Raw genomic sequence first — 17,939 nt, 5'->3', positions numbered from 1 at the left:
TCTTCTCTAACTTTTTTTTTTTTCCTTTTTCTATTTTGGGTAGAAATATTCCTGGGAAGCTAGGTAGAAATGCATTTTCATATCCCAATAATTCTTAGGCACAAGTTAGAAAACTGCTGACCTTCACCAAAATATGTCAGCACTTCATGTTATAAAAAATGCAATTCAGAACCGCTGCATGTGTATATACGTATATCTAAATATACACACATATCGGTGCAGTACACAAGGATTATTCAATGTATATTCAAAACTGAGCTATTTGTAACGAACCTGAAATTCTGCAGTGAAAGTTCATTGCTCAAGAACAACTGGAGTTTCTTCCTTTCTTTTGGCTCTAACTACGGTCAAACGTTTGCACATCAGACACTACCGTTTACACTTTCCTAAGTGCCAACACCAGGACAGTCTTATATGAGGATCAGAAGAGGACTTTGCTTAGGATGCAGCTATGCAGCTACTGAGCATGCGCGCAGGGCCAGCCCCGGGCGGCCCCCGGTCAAGACTCCGTCCGTCTGTCCGTCCCGGTGGAAGCGCTGGGCGGGTCATCTGGGCGTCGCGCTGACTCTGGCGGGCGAGGAGGGCCCCGAGGAGGAGCCACGGTAGACGGGGGACGTGGGCGAGAGTTTAACCGGGCTGGTTGGGTCCCCAGTTTGGAGCTTCCAAAGCAGCTCTTCGTTGGTTCGGCTCAATCTCTTCTTCTCCTGGGTTTCTTTCTCCACATATTCCTGCAGATTGGCATTTTCCTCCGACAGTTGTCTGCATGGGGAGAACAGGAAACAATCAAGCAGGGATTCTGCTGGAAGGCACTGAACTTGAGATTCACCGGGCCAGGGGGGGTCGGGGCAAGGGAGGAGGCTGCCGCCGCCTGCGGGAGCACGGGGACCAAACGGGACCACAGAGACCAAGCCCCATGGGCTGAAGTGTGATTTCCATGCTTCATGCGGACACATCGGTTCCGTCACAGTCCCTCTGCCCCATCAGGGGACGCCCTAGCTGTCCCCCGGACAGAGCAAATGCTGAAGGCAAAAGAGGAAAGGAGGGAAGTGGGGAGCTAGTGTGGGTGTGCTGCGCAGGGAGGCTCAGAGATAGTGGCCATCAACCATAAGGACAGCACAGGGACAGTGCCGTCAGCCCCAGGACGCCTCCTGGCCTCCCTGGCCCTGGCTCGGGTCCCCATGAGAGCAAGCGTCTTCCCCTGCTGCACATGCTGATCTGTGCATCTGCCTGCCTGCTGGACCGAGAGCCCTCGAGGACAGGGGCCAGAGCCGCTTTCCTTGAATCCCCAGCATCCAGCCTGGCGTCTGGCACACAACAGATGCTCAATTAATGGTTGTTGATAAGGGATGCTAAATGAAAAAGGGATCGATGGGTCCTGTGCTGTCATCAAGTGTGAGTTGCTTGCTTTGTTGCATTTTGTATAAATGAGGAACTGACAGGGATGAGTACACAGGCATTTTGTAGCTGCACGGACTCAGCCCAGGAAGCCAGCTCACTTGGATAAAGCCTGGACTTGCTCTTTGGGCCAGGTGCCTTTGTGATTTCCAGGGGAGGCACGGGTTGGGGTGGCTCAGGTTGAGCATGGTGGGTGACAGACCTGCTGCCTTGGCACAGTCTCTCCTGTGAGCCTCTGGGGTGGGAACGAATGCCAGCACCACGAGTTCAGTTGCGGAGGTAATGTGTGTATGTGTGTATATGTGTGAGTGTGTGCAAGTATATGTGTGTGACCTGTGAGGCGGTGGGCACACAAGAGTGTGTGCATGTGAGTGAGCATGATCGTGCAAGTCTGGGAGCATGCACACTTGTGTACACCTGTGGGTGACAGGAAGCACAGGTACGTATGTGAGTGTGCGTGTGCATCACAGGGTGACATATATGGATCCAAGAAGGAGTTCAGTTCAGTAAGGGGTCAGGGGTCAGGCATGGGTCCCACAGAGAGAGCTCTATCCTCATGGACAAAGTGCAGGCACACCTCATATTACTGTGCTTCATTTTACTGCACTTTGCAGATATTTTTTATAGGCTGAAGGTTTGTGCCAGCTCTCAGTAGAGTACGGTTACCGGTGCCAATTTTCCAACAGCATTTGCTTACTTCACATCTTCACGTCACATTTTGGTAATTTTTGCAATACTTCCAACTTTTTCATTATTATTATGTTTGTTATGCTGGTCTGTGATCAGTGATCTTTGATGTTACTACTATAATCGTTTTGGGGGTCCACGAACTACATCCGTATAAGATCGCAAACTTAATCAATTAATGTTGTGTGTGCTCTGACTGCTCCATCGACCAGACTTTCCTGGTCTCTCTCCCTCTCATTGGGTGCCTCCCTATTTCCAGAGACACAACAATATTGAAGTTAGACCAAAGAATAACCCTACAATGGCCTCTTAAGTGCTCAGGTGAAAGGAAGAGTTGCACGTTTCTCACTTTAAACCAAAAGCTTAGTGAGGAAGGCATGTGGAAAGCCTCGGTAGGCTGAGAGCTGGGGCCTCTTGTGCCAAACATCAGCCAAGTTGTGGTGCAAAGGAAAGATTCTTGAAGGACATTAAAAGTGCTACTCCAGTGAACATGTGGAGTAGAAAGTGGAACAGCCTTACTATTGATATGGAGAAACTTTGAGTGGTCCGGAGAGAAGAGCAAACCAGCCACAACATTCCCTTAGGCCCAAGACTAATCCAGAGCAAGGCCCTAAATCTCTCAATCTGTGAGGGATGATAGAGGTGAGGAAGCTGCAGAAGAAAGGTCTGAAGCTGGCAGAGGTTGGTTCCTGAGGTTTAAGGAAAGAAGTCAACTCCAGAACATAAGGTATAAGGTGAAGCAACAAATGCTGGTGTAGAAGCTGCAGTGAGGTACCCAAAAGGTCTAGCTAAGGTGATTCATGAAGGCAGCTACACTAAACAATAGATTTTCAATGTAGACAAAACAGCCTTCTGTTGGAAGATGATGCCATCAAGACTTTCATAGCTAGAGAAGTCTTCAAAGGACAGGCTGACTCTCTGGTTAGGAGCTAATGCAGCTGATGACTTCAGTTGAAGCCAGTGTACATTGACCATTCTGAAAATCCTAGGGCCCTTCAGAATGATGCAAAATCTACTCTATCCTCTATCAGTGGAACCACAAAGCCTGGATGACAGCACATCTGTTTACAGTATGGTTTACTGAATATTTGAAGCCCACTGTAAAGATCTGCTGCAGAGAAAAATGATTCCTGTCAAAATACTACTGCTCACCAACAATGCACCTGGTCGCCCAAGAGCTCTGATGGAGACCTGCAAGATGAATGTGGTCTTCATGCCTGCTGACACAACATCCATTCTACAGTCCATGGATCAAGGAATAATTTTGCCTTTCAAGTCTTATTCTTTAAGAAATACATTTTTGTAAGCCTACAGCTGCCATAGAGAGTGATTCCTCTGATGGATCTGGGCAAAGTCAATTGAAAACCTTCTGGAAAGGATTCACCATTATAAGATGCTGGTAAGAACATTCATGATTCATGGGAAGAAGTCAAATTATTCACATTCACAGGAGTTTGGAAGAAGTTGGTGTCCCCCCCCCCATCCCCGCCCCATGGAGGACTTGGAGGCGAGAGGTTCGGGATGTCAGTGGAGGCAGTAACTACAGATGTAGTGAAAACAGCAAGATAACTGGAAATCAAAGTGGGACCTGAAGATGGGACCACATTGCTGCCATCTCATGATCAAACTTGAACGGATGAGGAGCTGCTTCTCATGGATGAGCCAAGACAGTGGTTTCTTGAGATGGAAACTACTCTTGGTGGAGATGCCATGAAGACTATTGCAATGACCACAAAGGATTTAGAGTAGTACATCAACTTAGCTGATAAAGCAGCAGCAGGGGTTGAGAGGATTGACTCCAGTTTTGAAAGAAGTTCTACTTGTGGGTGAAATGCTATCAAACAGCCTTGCACACTACAGAGAAATATTTTGTGAAAGTCCATCGATGTAGCAAACTTCATTGTTGTTTTAAGAAATTGGCACAGACACCCCAGCCTTCAGCAACTTGACCCCCACCAGTCAGTAGCCACTGATAGTGAGCCAAGACCCTCCATCAGTAAAAAGATTTATGACTCGCTGAAATTTTGGATGGTGGTTTGCATTTTTCAGCAATAAAGCATTTTTAAATTAAGGTATGCACATTGCTTTTTTAGACATGATGGTATTTCACACTTAGTAAACTACAGGATAGTGTAAACCTAACTTTTATATGTACCGGGAAACCATTCATTTGGGAAAAATTCATGTGATTGCTTCATTGCGATACTTGCTTAACTGCGGCAGTCTGGAACTAAACCCAAGGTCTGCCTACGAGCTCCAGTTGGCTGATCAAGCCTAAACACTGCTTTACTCTACTCTGACAGCAGAAGGAGGGGGACCCCCACATCCTTCCTTGTAAGTTGGAGCACGTCAGAGCAGGGGATGGAGATGGGAACAGTGTTACTCAGAGGATCTGCATTCGACTACACAGCTTCACTGGATTGTTCACTCCCTGCCATCCCCTGGCCAGGGCCAGCTCTTCATGGCCTTGGGCAGGCTGACCCGGGATGACAGCTCAGCAGCTGAGGGCCCTATACAGGTCTGTGCTGTGAGCTAACGGAGCACAGGCTCAGCTCATGGGGTTTTTGTCTTTTGCCTGGGAATATCTATCTGGCACTCCTCCAAACCCCCCAGAAATAAAGCCCTCCATCTCCCAGCTGCACTGGAGACCTCTCCTGCACACATGAGCTAATTTCACTCATTTGTCCCCAAGTGGGGACCACTGATATGCAGAGCCAGGCACAGGCCGGGAGGTCCCAGTGGTGTGTTTTATTCTTATTTTCCTATGTGAAATGCCAAGAGCCTGTGTGGGGAAGCCTCACAGCACAGAGGAATAGATAAATTGGATGCTGGATAAGAACAGAGTCCCCAAAGAAACTCAAGAGCAAAGCCACTTTGTAGGTGACACCTGATTTGTTAGGCTCAGACACCCAGGCCCACCTACCTTGTGACAACGGTGTTCTGGTCAATCCTTGCTTTGAGGTCTTCATTTTGCTGCTGGAGAACTTGGATCTTTTCTTCTAGGATAATATTCTTTTCCGCCTACAAAGGACGCAGTGTTAAGAGGTTCTCAGCAAGGCCATGACAAATATAGAAGGCCAGTGCCCTTGGCTTCTGGGCTTTGGAAGATTATCAAGAACATTGCTTTGTGGGGTGCCTGGGTGGCTTGGTGGGTTGGGTGTCCAACTTTTGATTCTGGCTCAGGTCATGATCTCAAGGTCCTGGAGTGCACCCCACACGGGGCTCTGTGTTCCGTGTAGAGTCTTCTTGTCCCTCCCCTTCCCCCTCTGCCCTTCCCTCCATTCATGTGCACATATGCTCTCTCTCTCTCTCTCTCAAATAAATAAATAAAATCTTAAAAAAAAAAACAATAGTTCATTGCAAATTTCAATGGGTTGTAAAATCAAGTTAGATGTGAGTAGTATTTTTAAAAACAAAATAAAACAGAAAATACCAGAGTGCACTGTATGTAGTAAAAGTATTATTGTTATACATATTTTAGATATAAATATTTTTTACGTATATTATACAACGTGTGTGTATGTATATGTCCGGTTTCTGTGTAGAATACATTTCTTCCAGGGCATGCCCAGGCAGTCAAAGATGAGCTGTCAGAGATCAGTGAACACCCCTGGGTCCTAGTTTGGCTGATGGGTCCCCTGGTTCTCCCTGACGGTCAACTGAGCTGCATCAGCATCCCTGCCCGGCACGTATGCACAATAGGACATTCTGAATTAATGGAGGGATAGAAATACAAATAATGTGGACACATTTTTTCCTTCTGAGAGTATGACCAGCCAGGAAGCCGAAGCCTGAGATGGGCTTGGAACACGATCAGAAAATAACATTTTCCCCTGGTTGTTATTCCCCTACAATTTATGCTTTTCTCTCTGTGTGTCCCCTAGGGACTTGCAGAAGCACAGTTCCACTCTAAGATAAATTCAGAAATAAATTATTTTTTGAAGAGCAAATGACAAATTCACTATTGGGTCGTCAATCTTTGAAGGAAACTGTTGCCCTTCCACGAAGAGGGCTAGGAGTCAGAGCCAAAGGGCTGGACTCTGTCCCAGCTTTCCAGCAGGGCACTTCCCTACAGGCTTCATCTTTGCTCCCAGGAAATGGGAAGTGATTAAATTGGTTCTTTCTGTATGCCAGGAAAGGTTTCTGGAAGGAGAAAGCATGCAGGCCTGCAGAATGTCTGGAACATGGCTAAAAACATCTGAGTAAACCCTAAGACTTGTGGGTGATCAGACAGCTGAATGCGGATTGTCCGGCCTGGAGGAGGAGGATCGTCGGTCTCCATGTGGGCCAGGCAGTGTGGCAGGACTCTGATGCTGCTGGGAAGCTCTGGGCTGTTGGGAGGTACCAAATGGTCACCATTGCCTGGATGCTGGTTACTGACAGTCACACGGCAGGCTGCCCCTACCCCACCTGATAAGTACCTGTACAGTATGAGATGTCTGCAAGAAGTGGAGGTGCCAGATCCAGCAGGTAGGCCTAGATCAGCCCCTGGCTTAGGAAAACCAGCTTCGAGGGATATTTCAGAAAGAAGCAGGGGACTTTACAAGTTAGCCGAGATGATTAATTACTAAGACGGCAAGTTAAAGATCTGCTGGCTGGGCTGAACAGGAGGCAGAGGGCTGTGAGAGCCGGAACGTGGAGCACTGGGCCAGCACTCCTACCTGGGCCTAGCCACTTACTGGCTCTCCTTACGCCTCTGCCTAGGCCTCCGTGTGCATCTGCGACTATGAAAGGAGCCTCCCGACAGTACCTGCTCCAGGGGATGGCTGTCAGAGTTAAAGAACAAACACACATAAAGTGCTTTGCACCAAGCCTGGCACACCTCAGTGATACTCCTTTCATACTGGCTTACCACCTATCACCTGCAGGGAGGAGGAGGAAGGAGCACTCCCCCAGGAGAGGAGTGGCAGATGGAGAATGGAGGCGGGAATCAGGAGGGTTCCCCAGTTGTACAAAATGAGGCCACCTCAGATTCCTTATCAGAATTCCTGGCTTCCTAAGAAAGATCTCGAGACTCAGCCGTGGCATTTTCAGGTGTAGGCAGTGGACAGGGAAGGGTCCACCTTCTGAATGCTGTGAACAGCATCTTGATGACAGTAAGGCATATCATTCAGGTTCCTGGGGCTCTCCCAAGGACGCAGGCTGACTCACCAGTTTTTCCAGCTCAATGATCTTCTTTTCCTGCTGGTGTATTTGCTGATTTTTCATCTCTAATACCTGCTTCAGACTCTTCATGTCTTCTTCCAAGTGCTGATAGGGAGCCAATGCAATCTACAACAGCAGAGAACAAGAGCTATTTACCAGGGGTCCCAGCAAAGTCCAGGATCCACCAGTGCCATGAGTTCAGCTAAATCTAGCCTTCTGTAACAAGTTTCCCAGTAGGCATGGGGGCGTGAGTGTGAGCGCACTCACAGCCTTCTCTGATAAAGATACGCATTGGTTTCCCACTGGAAATGCTATAAGAAATCCAGCTCTCTGGGGAACAAGAGAGGTAAAGCCATCACCCACTGAAAAGTCTGGATGCTGGGGTGGCAGGATGCCACCAGCCCATCCCCAAAAGGGAGCTCATGGGGTAAAAAAGAGTAAATTCAACATTGGCTTTTAACATTGACCCAGACTACTTGGTTCAATAGACACCTTGAGATTTACAGGTCTCCCTTGTACCCAGGCAGAGCTGGGCAAGGGGTGGGGTAGAGGTGGGGTATATCCTTGTGTAGGAAATGAGCAAAGTGGTTTAAAAAGCAGAAAAGGCATTTTAGGAAAAGAAATGCTACAGTAAGGTTGCCAAATGTAACAACAGCAACAACAACAAAATATAGGACATTGAGTTAAGTATGAATTCCAGATAAAGCACCTTTTTTTTAAAGTATAAGTATTAGATGGGATACACTTACACTAAAAAATTCACTTATTTATAATTCAAATTTACCGGGGTGTCATGCATTTTATCTGGCAATCCTCCCTCAGAGGAAAGGAACTTTGCCAGCTTTTCTGGAAAACACTCCCCTCAACCTATTAAGACAGGCATGGGTGGTGACTCTTGCACCAGCCTACACCCAAGCAGGGGGAGAATGGAGGGGAGGGCGTGCGGGTCGCAGGGGTCAGGGGCCGTGGCTGGGGAGCCGTGGAATCTGGCAAGAACACATCAGTGGAGAACCCACAGCTGTCCTGTGTGTCAGGAGAGAGGTGCTGACAGGGACATGTCCTGGCCAGCTGTCACTGCGGCGGCGGGTCCACACAGCGGTCCCGTCTCTGGGGGAGACTGCTGAGGTGACTCCCGGGGTGAGGCCCTGTGGGAGCCTGGAGGCCTGGGGAGCATGACTACCTCCAGCTGCTCCGCGGTGTTCTTCCTCAGAGCCTCCTCAAAGCGCCTGGCGCGGTCCCGCAGAGACTGGCTCTGGAAGGTCAGCGTGTCCACCTGGTCCTGGAGGGAAGGACAAGAGGCCCAGCTCGGTGGCCTGCAGACACTGTGGCCCGGGAAGCTGGGAAGAGACCGCCGCCCACCCCGGCCGCTCTCCACAGGGCAGCGGGGGCTGCTGAGGTCGCCAGTCGCCCGCGCTCCACAGAGGGCCGCGCTGTGAGGCTCCGCAGGGAGTGCCCGCGCGGGGGGGGGGGGGGGAGCAGGGGGGGCTCCCAGCCGGAGGCCGCTAGCCTTCCTGGCCAGTCAGCTGGCTGGTGGGAGGCGATGCTGCAATGTCCCACCTCAGGGAGGCCGACTATGAGAAGGGGAGGCATCGAGTCCCTGACCTGACGAAGGACAGGACCCATTTCAGAGAAGTGTCCTGGTGTATAAACCATTGAACCATCCCTGACTCCCCTCTCTGCCTGAGACCCCTCCTGCGACCAGCAAACTCACTAATTTTGGGGTCAGTCATCAAGTCCTGCCAATTCCACCTGCCTAATGTCCCTGGCGTCCACGGGCTCCCTGGTCCCTGTCCCTCCAGCTAAAGCTGGGGCATGCTGCTGCTCCTTGCTGGACCTGACGCCGGGGTTCTAAGTCTTCTGCCCTCACGCTGGAGGCAGGGGGAGCTTTCTAAAGTGGAAACCGAACCCATCACCCCCACCATGTTAAACCCCATTGGCATGAAGATGAAGTGCCTACTTGACACAGTGTTGACATAGCTCCTGCTCAGCCCCTCTGGTCTCCCAGCTCAGTTCTCGCTGCTCCCCTCCCCCACCCCACCTTACATTCCAGCTCTCTCCCCTCCCTGCTCACTTCTGGCCTCCCCTCAGCCTTTCTGGGCCTCAGGGCTGGACTGCATGTCTCTGGCAGGAGCTGCCAAGTGAGCTGAGTCTTTTCTCCCATTTAGACTCTCTGCCCGGCTAGACCCCCAGCAGCTCTCTGTGTCTTCACTGACAAGAGGACGGTATGTCCAAGGAGGAACCATTTCTTGCTCCTTCCCTGGCTGCCAGGGCAGATGCAACTACACTCAACCTCCCTTGCAACCCCAGCAATGCCCGATCACTGCAGGTGAGCAAAGGATGCTGGGCAGGGGGCTTTCTCTTGATGCTCAAGCACAGTGAGAGATGATGCCTCATTCATGCAGAATATCCCAAAGGTCTCCATCCAATGACACCACTTCTGTGACATTAAAATGGAGGGACTAAGGTCTCCCCAAGAGCTCTTCTGGCCAAAGAAACAGCTTCATCCCCCTTGTATAAAGGGCTAGGTGTTGTAAATCATGTAATCCCACATAAAAACATTGTCATGTATGAAGTGCTGGCTTGCCTGCTTTCTCCATCTCATCAGAGGGCCTTGTTTTGCAAACCATCCTTGGCAGGTTCCTTTTCCTCTTTTTTTTTGTTTGTTTCCAGTTACTTCTAATTTTATTTTTAAACAACAACAACAAAAAGCCCCCCCTCCCCCACCGCCATACTGCCATGCCATTAAATCCAACTGCTGGTGCATTAGGGCATTACAGTTGTCAGTGGGAATTTGTATACACAGGAGCTGATGAATATAAATTCCAGCCCAGGGCAACACCAGCTGGGCCCCAGCACACGGTCACTCCATAGCTGCAGTCACCTTCTAGAACATGACTATAAAAATGACTATAAAAATGCTACACAGCTCCTACACCAAACTCCGTGCTCACAGAGGAAGCATTTCTTTCAGGTCTCTCCTCCTTCATTGAAAAGCAAAACCATGAAAGATGCATCAGGCAATGCCACCTGGGACAGATCTAAAATGTCAAACTGTGTTTTTATCTGCCTTATTCACCATTACTCAAAACAGATCCATAGGCAGACCAATGGTGCCACAGCCATCAGACCAAACAGACTGTTTTTCAATTTGAGTCAAACTAAGAGGCAGAAAGGCCCGGCTGGTGATGCAGCCCAGCATGGGCCACTCAAGGGTTAACCAATGACGTAGGAAACGTAACAATGTTAGAAACGATTTCATAGCAATAGCCACTCCTTACTAGCATCTACCATGAGCCAATCTAGTGCTAGGCCCTTAATCTGCTCACATCTAGAGGAAGGTATTGTTATCGCCCCTATTTTACAGATGAGTAAAGTAAGGTTTATAGAGCTTATGTAACTGTTCATGATTTCCAAGCTAAAAAGAGGAGGTATAGTGGGGAGTTAGAAACTCCAAGCTCACATCTCTTGCCCCAGATCTGTTACTCTAGCCACCAGGAGCTTAGAAGGTTTGGCCTAAGCAATGCCGTCCTCTTCATACCAAATACTCTCCAGCTCAAATAAACTCTTTCCATGGAGAGTTACAACTGAAATATATACAGTTCATGACAGTTTAATGTTAGCGGCAGAGTGAAGACTCATATGAAGCAAAACTCTCCCTTCTTTTGGTTTTGGACTGGACGCACACGAAGGCAGTTTGGGGTTAATGGGCCAAGGATAAGCCATGTGAGGACTGCACCAGCTTACTGCAGGACCATCCATGGATCAATGGATCAGGACAGTGGAGGGCTTGCAGCAGGCGGTTTCCCATTTTAAAACTTCTGAATAGTACATTCAACAGCTGTGACACTGGCTATCTCCACAATCCTGGATTCTTGTCTTAGTGGGCAGGCTCTGTACAATGAATACTGCCAGGGAAAGTACGCCAGCAAAGAAGGAAAATTCTCACCTTTGTATTACAGTTTTAATAAACACCTTCCACAACTTTCAGATGTGCGTGTTCCTAATATTTAACAAATAATCTTGTTATAACAGAGGCAGCCATAGTTGGGAATGGAAGCAGGGCCACCAACCTCACCCTTGCTTCCCAGGCAGCTCCAACCTAGGGCTGGGGGTGGCCTGGGTCTCTAGAAGGCGGGAGGGAGACACGGGTGATCTGGGAGACCTTTCATTCTCCCCGTGGAGGTCAGAAGGAAGCCAGGCAGCCCCCAGCCTCTGAGACCCATGTTTTCCGCAGGTTGGCAGTGGAAGACGAAGAAGGTTCTTTTCATCTTACCTACCTCCAGGTGATTAAAGCCCCTTTTATAATTCCCAGAACATATCCTATGACATTTGTCCTTTACAACCCCGTTACTCCCTGCCTACACTGTTCTCCTCCCCAAGTCCTCCCTTTTCTTCAGACACAACTCCTCTGACTATGGCAAGTAGGGGGCAGTGTCTCAGAACTCCTGTGGTGCTCACTGATGGTATTATTCATTGGGTGTAAGTATGTGTTACCTTTTGTGTTGTCTGTCACTGTTTAGGTCACAGCTGTCTGAGCAGACAGTAACTACCCAAAGGGCAAGGAGTATGTCTCATTTACCTCTATTTTCCAATGCTTAGTACAGGATCCAGTACACAGTAGGTGCTGGATGAAAGTCTGCAGACAGGCATAATGATGCTGCCATTATCTTGATACCAGAGTTAAGAGAATGCATATTAACCTGTAACGACAGCCGCAGCTTTTCAAAATTTTCTTCCAATTCTTTCTTTTCAAGTTCATGGGTAGACATCAATTCTGGAGATAAGAGATCAAATAGTTAAGTTGGTCTTTTGAAAAGGATCAAACAAGACTTTGTCAGATTTAGGATGTAGGTAAATAAGGGACACTGGTAGATAGAAGACTAAAGCCTACAGAGACTTCTCCATACTTTGAAATTATATGTAGTGCTCTTTAGAAGACAGTGAAAGAAAGAGAAAGGGAATAGGACAAAGAAGGAAAAAGAGGGAAAGAGGGGAAGAATGAGGGACGGAAGCAAACAGAACTACAATCATGTAGGGGCGCCTGGCTGGCTCAATTGGTTGAGTGTCCCTCTTGATTTCTGCTAGGGTCATGATCTCAGGTGAGATCGAGCTCTGTGTTGGGCTCTGTGCTGAGCATGGAGCCTGCTTAAGATTCTCTCTCTCCTTCTGCCTCATTCCCCACTCCCTCTCTCTCTCAAAAATAAAAATAAAAATAAAAATAAACCACAATTGTGCTCAGGAGCACATCACACACACATGCACATACACACACTCTCATTCTTACAACCTGCTCTACCATCACTCTGCCCTAGTTGGATTCTCCACAGTACCCATTATTCTCCAAGTTTTCCTCATGGTAGAGCAGCTGGATAAGCAATGTTAAATCATTCTCCTTTCCACCACGAAGCAGCAATCTGGATGCTGAAGAAGGTGGCCTTCCAAGGAGAGTGTCGCTGTGAGCGCCATCATGCCAGCCTGGGCTTGCTGGGGAATGGATGTATGAAAGGGGCCAGGGTTGTGTCTGCAAGAACACCTTGGTAGCCTCTTGGCCACACTCTGGAAACCACAGATGTCAAAGATTTGCTTGAGCAAAGATTCAATATTAAGACATTCAGACAGAAGGAAGGACTAATTGGACTGGTTCCTCTTGGAGCGTTTGGAACAATTCTATTCTGTGAAAAGTGTCATTCCAGTAATAATTTGCAAGTTAGGCAGAAAGAGATGTCATGTAAGAGTTATTAGTGAATGGATTCTATATTCCTCCAGATGGAAAGAGTCTTATTAGCTGGGTGAAGCACATCTCATTCTGGCTACACAAGCAATTTGTTTTCATGTTATAACCGCAGGGAGGAAGGGTCCCATTAATCAGCCGGGGTCACATGCTTAGAACAGGAGAGCACTGGAGGCCAGCAATTATCCTGGCTGGCATGAGCTGCAATTAGGAAAGACTTTGTGGTTTCCATTGACCCAAATCTTTTAAGTAATGATGGTGGAAGTCTCTAAGAAATCCAGTTGTTTGTAGCTGAAATTTACATTTGGGGGGAAAAATTGTGCAGATTTCAATGATATAAAGCCATGCAGGCTTCTGGTCTACCCAGCTCTGTGTACATGATTAGTTTTAATAGTCATTGAAAGCATCGTAATGCTGACCATGGTAATACATTTTTTACCTATCATTAAATACACCTACATTGTCTTGACATTTATATATAATTCAAGTGCCTTGGATGTGGTGTCTAAGTGAGATTTCATTCATCAGAAAAATCTACCAGGTCTATTTTTACGAAAATATAGAAACAAAAGGCAACACTATGGCTCATTGCACTATTTCCATTCAGATTCCCTTTCTTTTTTTTAATATATTTTTTTATTTTTTCAAATTCCCTTTTTAGAGACCATTTTCCTACAGTGCAGTGATGGACTTAGGACATTTTCAGAGGGCCACAAAAACCCAAGAGAAAAAGAAAAGTTAGAATCTATTCTGGAGATGGTATAAATCATTGCTAGTATCCATATACCCATAATGATTTTCTTTATTTTAAGGTCATAACACCTTGTCCCATGTTTAATACTGTGCTCAAAAACAATGGTTCTCAAATTTTGCTGCATGTTAGAATCACCTAGGGAGCTTTAAAAAAATTCTGATGCCTAGGCTGCACCCCAAAGCAATTAAAGTAGGATCTTTGCAATAGGATCTACACATAAGTATTTTTTAAAAATCCCCAGGTGGTTCCAGTATGCAGCCAAGGGTAGGAATTGGTACTCTAAGTGGGAGACATAGTCTTAGGACACAGGTAATACATTTAAGTAGTTCTCAGGGAAGTACTGTCCCTTGTCTCCAGCTTGGACTTTTCATGTACTAATAGGTTCCAGAGGTGATGGCGCTGGTGCTTGAGGAAAGCAAAACATGAGTATTGATTGTCACACAGTGGACTATATTGTTTACAAAGAAAATTTTAGAAATAATTTTAAAAACCTCTGAAGTTGGGGAACCTGGGTGGCATAGTCGGTTAAACATCTGACTCGTGATTTCAGCTCGGGTCATAGATCCCAGTGCCATGAGATAGATCCCCATGTCATGCCTTGTGCTCCGCATGGAGTCTGCTTGAGATTCTCTCTCCCTCCCCCTCTGCCTCCCACTCATGCTCTCTCTAAAATAAATACATCTTTTTAAAAAAACTTCTGATGGTATCTTTCAAATTATTAAAATTTATTAATCTATTAAATTTAATTGCTTTAAATACACTTTAACAACCAGTTAACTAGGGGAAAAAGTGAGGTGGGGAGAGAAATTGAAAACTAAAAGATATATACCAATGTAATGCATTTACATGTCAAAAGTGTAAAAAAGCTTTTTTCACAAGGTAAAAATCTTAGTAATAGTAAATGTTGTTACTTTTATTATGACCCACAAACAGCTCTATGTATTGAAAGATAATCCAAAGTTACAAAAATATGTAAAAAGAAAGATTTGGAGCTCCGCTTAGCCCACGGGGAATGTGCTGAGTATGAGGTGTGGAGACCCAGGTCCAATTGGATGCTGCTGTGGCCCTGAGCACACCACAGATGTGGGGAAAGTGCATCTACATGGGGGTCACCATTTATTTTAAAATGCTAGAAGACAAGGTAAATCCAGGATTTCCAGGCCTACTTTGGAGTAATGGTTCTCCAGCTTTGAGACCCATCAGAATGATCTCAGGAACTCTGAACAATTGTGATATGCAGAAGGAACCCCAGAGCAGCTACATGGGAATGCCACGTGGGATCTGGCCCCAATCCCCTGGCACAGCTCCCCGGCATTCTCATCTCTGGGCAAGTGTGAGGGTAAATGCTTCCGAGGGAAGGAGCAGTTACCTGGACGGATCCTGGATTTTTAGATCTTTCCATAGGAAGCAACAAAAAAGACACACCAGGAAGGAGAGGAAGGGAAAACAAGAAAAGGGCAAGAGAGGAAGGATGGCCGCAAAGGTTTGGCTCACACAGCCCACCCCGCATGGCCATACACATTGAGGCTGGTAGCTACCTTGGACTTTGTGGTGGTGGTCATCCTGCAGGATTGCGATGGCTACCGTGTGGTTATTTTCCATCTCTAGGAGAGTAGCCTCATGGCTGGCTGTGAGATCTTCTACCTGAAGGAGGCCACAGCTATGGTTACACACTGAGTGGGGGAATGGGTTGCAGTAGTGTCTTCATTGCTTGTAGAGCATGGGTGGAATTCAACCAGTAGAAAGGTCTGTGGCCCAAATGTCAAGGACAAGTCATTCTGCTGAGATCACAGCCATCTCGGCCTTGCACCAAGGCAGGAAAACCAGGATTTGGTGGTGATTGGCAGCCCCCGAGTCGGGGGGAGGTCACAGGGAAGTCACTGCCTCAGCCCCACTGTCAGTAGGAGAATGGCGGTTCCCCATGGGGGCCAGCTGCCTGAGCCACTTCTTCACTGCCCAGGGCCTGGCTTCTGGCAAGGTCCCCTTCCCACTCCCATTCTTTCCCCTGCACCAATCACTGAGACAATGGTGGATAAGGAAAAGAAGACGGCCCTCTACTGTACTGTCCGTTCTCTGATGCCCAGTAGCAGATGGGAGTATCAGTACACAAGATAAATGGAAGGAACTCACCTTTATTAAGCCACCTGCTATTGGTTCCTGTACTTAACTCTCACAGGAACATCACAAAGTACTTTATGCCCATTTTACAGACAAGGAGACCGAGGATCAAAGAGGTTTGAAATGTTTGGCAAGGGCTTGTAAATGGCAAAGCTGGCGGTTGGCCTAGGTCTGTCTAACTCTACAGGTGGAACTCTCTCAAACACACCATTGTTGTCTGTTGCAGTGAGATCGCAACCGATGCCTCAGGATGCTCTCACCAGCGCCAGGGCAGGTCGGCAGATCTGTGTGTGCTCGGACCACCTGCTTCAGCATAACCTTGACCTCCAGGTTGCAATTTGGACTTCCTGCCCAGGCAACATAGAGCTACTTGTGTTTCTCTGGCTGAAGGCACATTTTCAGAATGTAATCACAGGTAGTACAGCTAGTCCAGGATTTTGTCACCCTTCCTGGTCTCTGCAAACTGCCCCACCCCCCAATATGTTTCCTGTTTTTGTTATTGTTGTGGCTGCTGCTTCAACTTCAAATGTATTTGGGAGTAATTTCAAAAACCCACCTCTCCCCATCATAACCAACAAGAACAGTGTTTTTCCAAATTCTTTGTCAATGAACCATTGTTAAAAAATGCCACGGTACCTTGTGTTGTGTGTGGGCGCATGTGCACACACAGAACCCAGTTCCACAAAGCTACACTTTCCCTTCCTCCTTGCAATGATCTGGTTTTAAAATTTCATCTTACTTTGTTTTTCAAAATGCCAGTTACAAACCACTAAATTTATTTCATAACCTACTAGTGTGTCAAAATCTGGCATTTGAAAAACACTGAACCAGGAAATGGGCCCGGGTCCTGGAGCTCTTTGATGGACCAGGTAAAAACATTTGCTTCTAGCAGGTAATATTCAGCTGTCTCTTACTAGAGTCCCTCCCTTTTCTGAGGATAATTCACAGGCTGACTTTTGATTCAAAGGGAGGAATGGTTCTCCACAAGAGAGGAAGCCCACTTGTAAAGTGGATGCATCAGAGTATTTTTATTTTAAAATGGGATGGATTCCCATCCTGGATACTATAATTGCATAGGAGAATCTGTCTGTCTTATGGAAAATGAGAACTTCATACACTAAAAAAAGAAATATCACTGGCAAAACCAACAATGAGCTCCACAGTGGTAGGAAAGCTGCATGATAATATGCAAATGGACATGGTATGCAATGATTCACTTTTATTTACTGGTCATTCTTGATTAAACAGTATTTTATTTAAGGCTCAGAGCTATGAATGCACTCAGCAGAAAGGCTGATTACCACAGTATTTAATTGTCCAATTCCTGTTCATATGAGGTTTTTATGGCATCTTCATCCAGAGCCTGTTAGTCTCTTGGAAAAATAAATCACTGACTTTAAAAAAATGGCAATATATTTTCTTTCTGCTTTATTACTGATGTCATTTGAGCCCATAGCACGGTGTAGAAACAAGTGCCCACACATTATTTGGAGTTATGTTACCCAGTTCAGTTTAATAAAGAAAAATCTTTCATCAGTCCTCGGTATGATTCTAATTTATTGGGCTCTGACATAAATTGCCATGAGTGGTTTCAGGAAAGACAGATGAATGGAAGGGCTAGGTTCCAGAAGAGTCCTGCATGTTCCTGGAGGTGGTTGGCAATGCTATATTATGTTTGTGGCTAAATATATGCCCTTCTGGTTTGATGGAAGGTGGGTCTTTGACTTGGTAGTGATAAAATGCTGCCTCCAATATGTTAAGGGCGATGTACAGGCACGATTTATCTGTTACAGCCTCTCAGAGGTGCTTTTATGAATGAAATACTAAGTCCCTCACTCTGAAAGGCCATATGCCAAGAGTGGAATGCCCAGTATGTTTTGAAGGAAAGCAGTAAGAGCCAATGAATCCAAATTTGGGTACAATAATCCTTATTCTTCAGTAATTTCTATATGCCTTTGTGGTTTTTAAAGAATACATTGTTGGGTCTGTCCACTCTTGGCATCCTCTTTCTTGTCATGATATTAATCCCCGCAACACTTTCCATGGCTCCTGGCTTCCTTCTGGAGCATGGGCTCACACTCTGAAGCAGCCAGTAAGGGCTCTCCGCCT

At 46.8% G+C, this 17,939-nt stretch overlaps 1 protein-coding gene across 6 annotated transcripts in view; it reads right to left on the bottom strand.

Moving 5' to 3' along the window:
* Nucleotides 1–230: 230 nt before the first annotated feature.
* Nucleotides 231–17,939, bottom strand: part of MTUS2 (microtubule associated scaffold protein 2) — a 577,843-nt gene continuing 560,134 nt past the window's right edge. For 5 of the 6 annotated variants that reach the window (XM_055317371.1, XM_055317370.1, XM_055317369.1 and 2 more), the window contains 6 exons: nucleotides 15,251–15,356; nucleotides 11,928–12,001; nucleotides 8,408–8,506; nucleotides 7,234–7,353; nucleotides 5,006–5,103; nucleotides 231–759 (listed from right to left, as the gene is read on the bottom strand). In XM_055317371.1, coding sequence (XP_055173346.1) covers nucleotides 546–759; nucleotides 5,006–5,103; nucleotides 7,234–7,353; nucleotides 8,408–8,506; nucleotides 11,928–12,001; nucleotides 15,251–15,356 — 711 coding nt within the window. In that variant the 3' untranslated portion in view covers nucleotides 231–545. The remainder of the gene's footprint in view (nucleotides 760–5,005; nucleotides 5,104–7,233; nucleotides 7,354–8,407; nucleotides 8,507–11,927; nucleotides 12,002–15,250; nucleotides 15,357–17,939) is intronic. The other variant, XM_055317373.1, reaches the window with a different exon arrangement.

This window comes from Nyctereutes procyonoides, unplaced genomic scaffold (assembly GCF_905146905.1).
Source record: "Nyctereutes procyonoides isolate TBG_1078 unplaced genomic scaffold, NYPRO_anot_genome, whole genome shotgun sequence".
NCBI classification, from domain to species: domain Eukaryota; kingdom Metazoa; phylum Chordata; class Mammalia; order Carnivora; family Canidae; genus Nyctereutes; species Nyctereutes procyonoides.
This window is presented reverse-complemented; position numbering and strand designations above follow the sequence as displayed.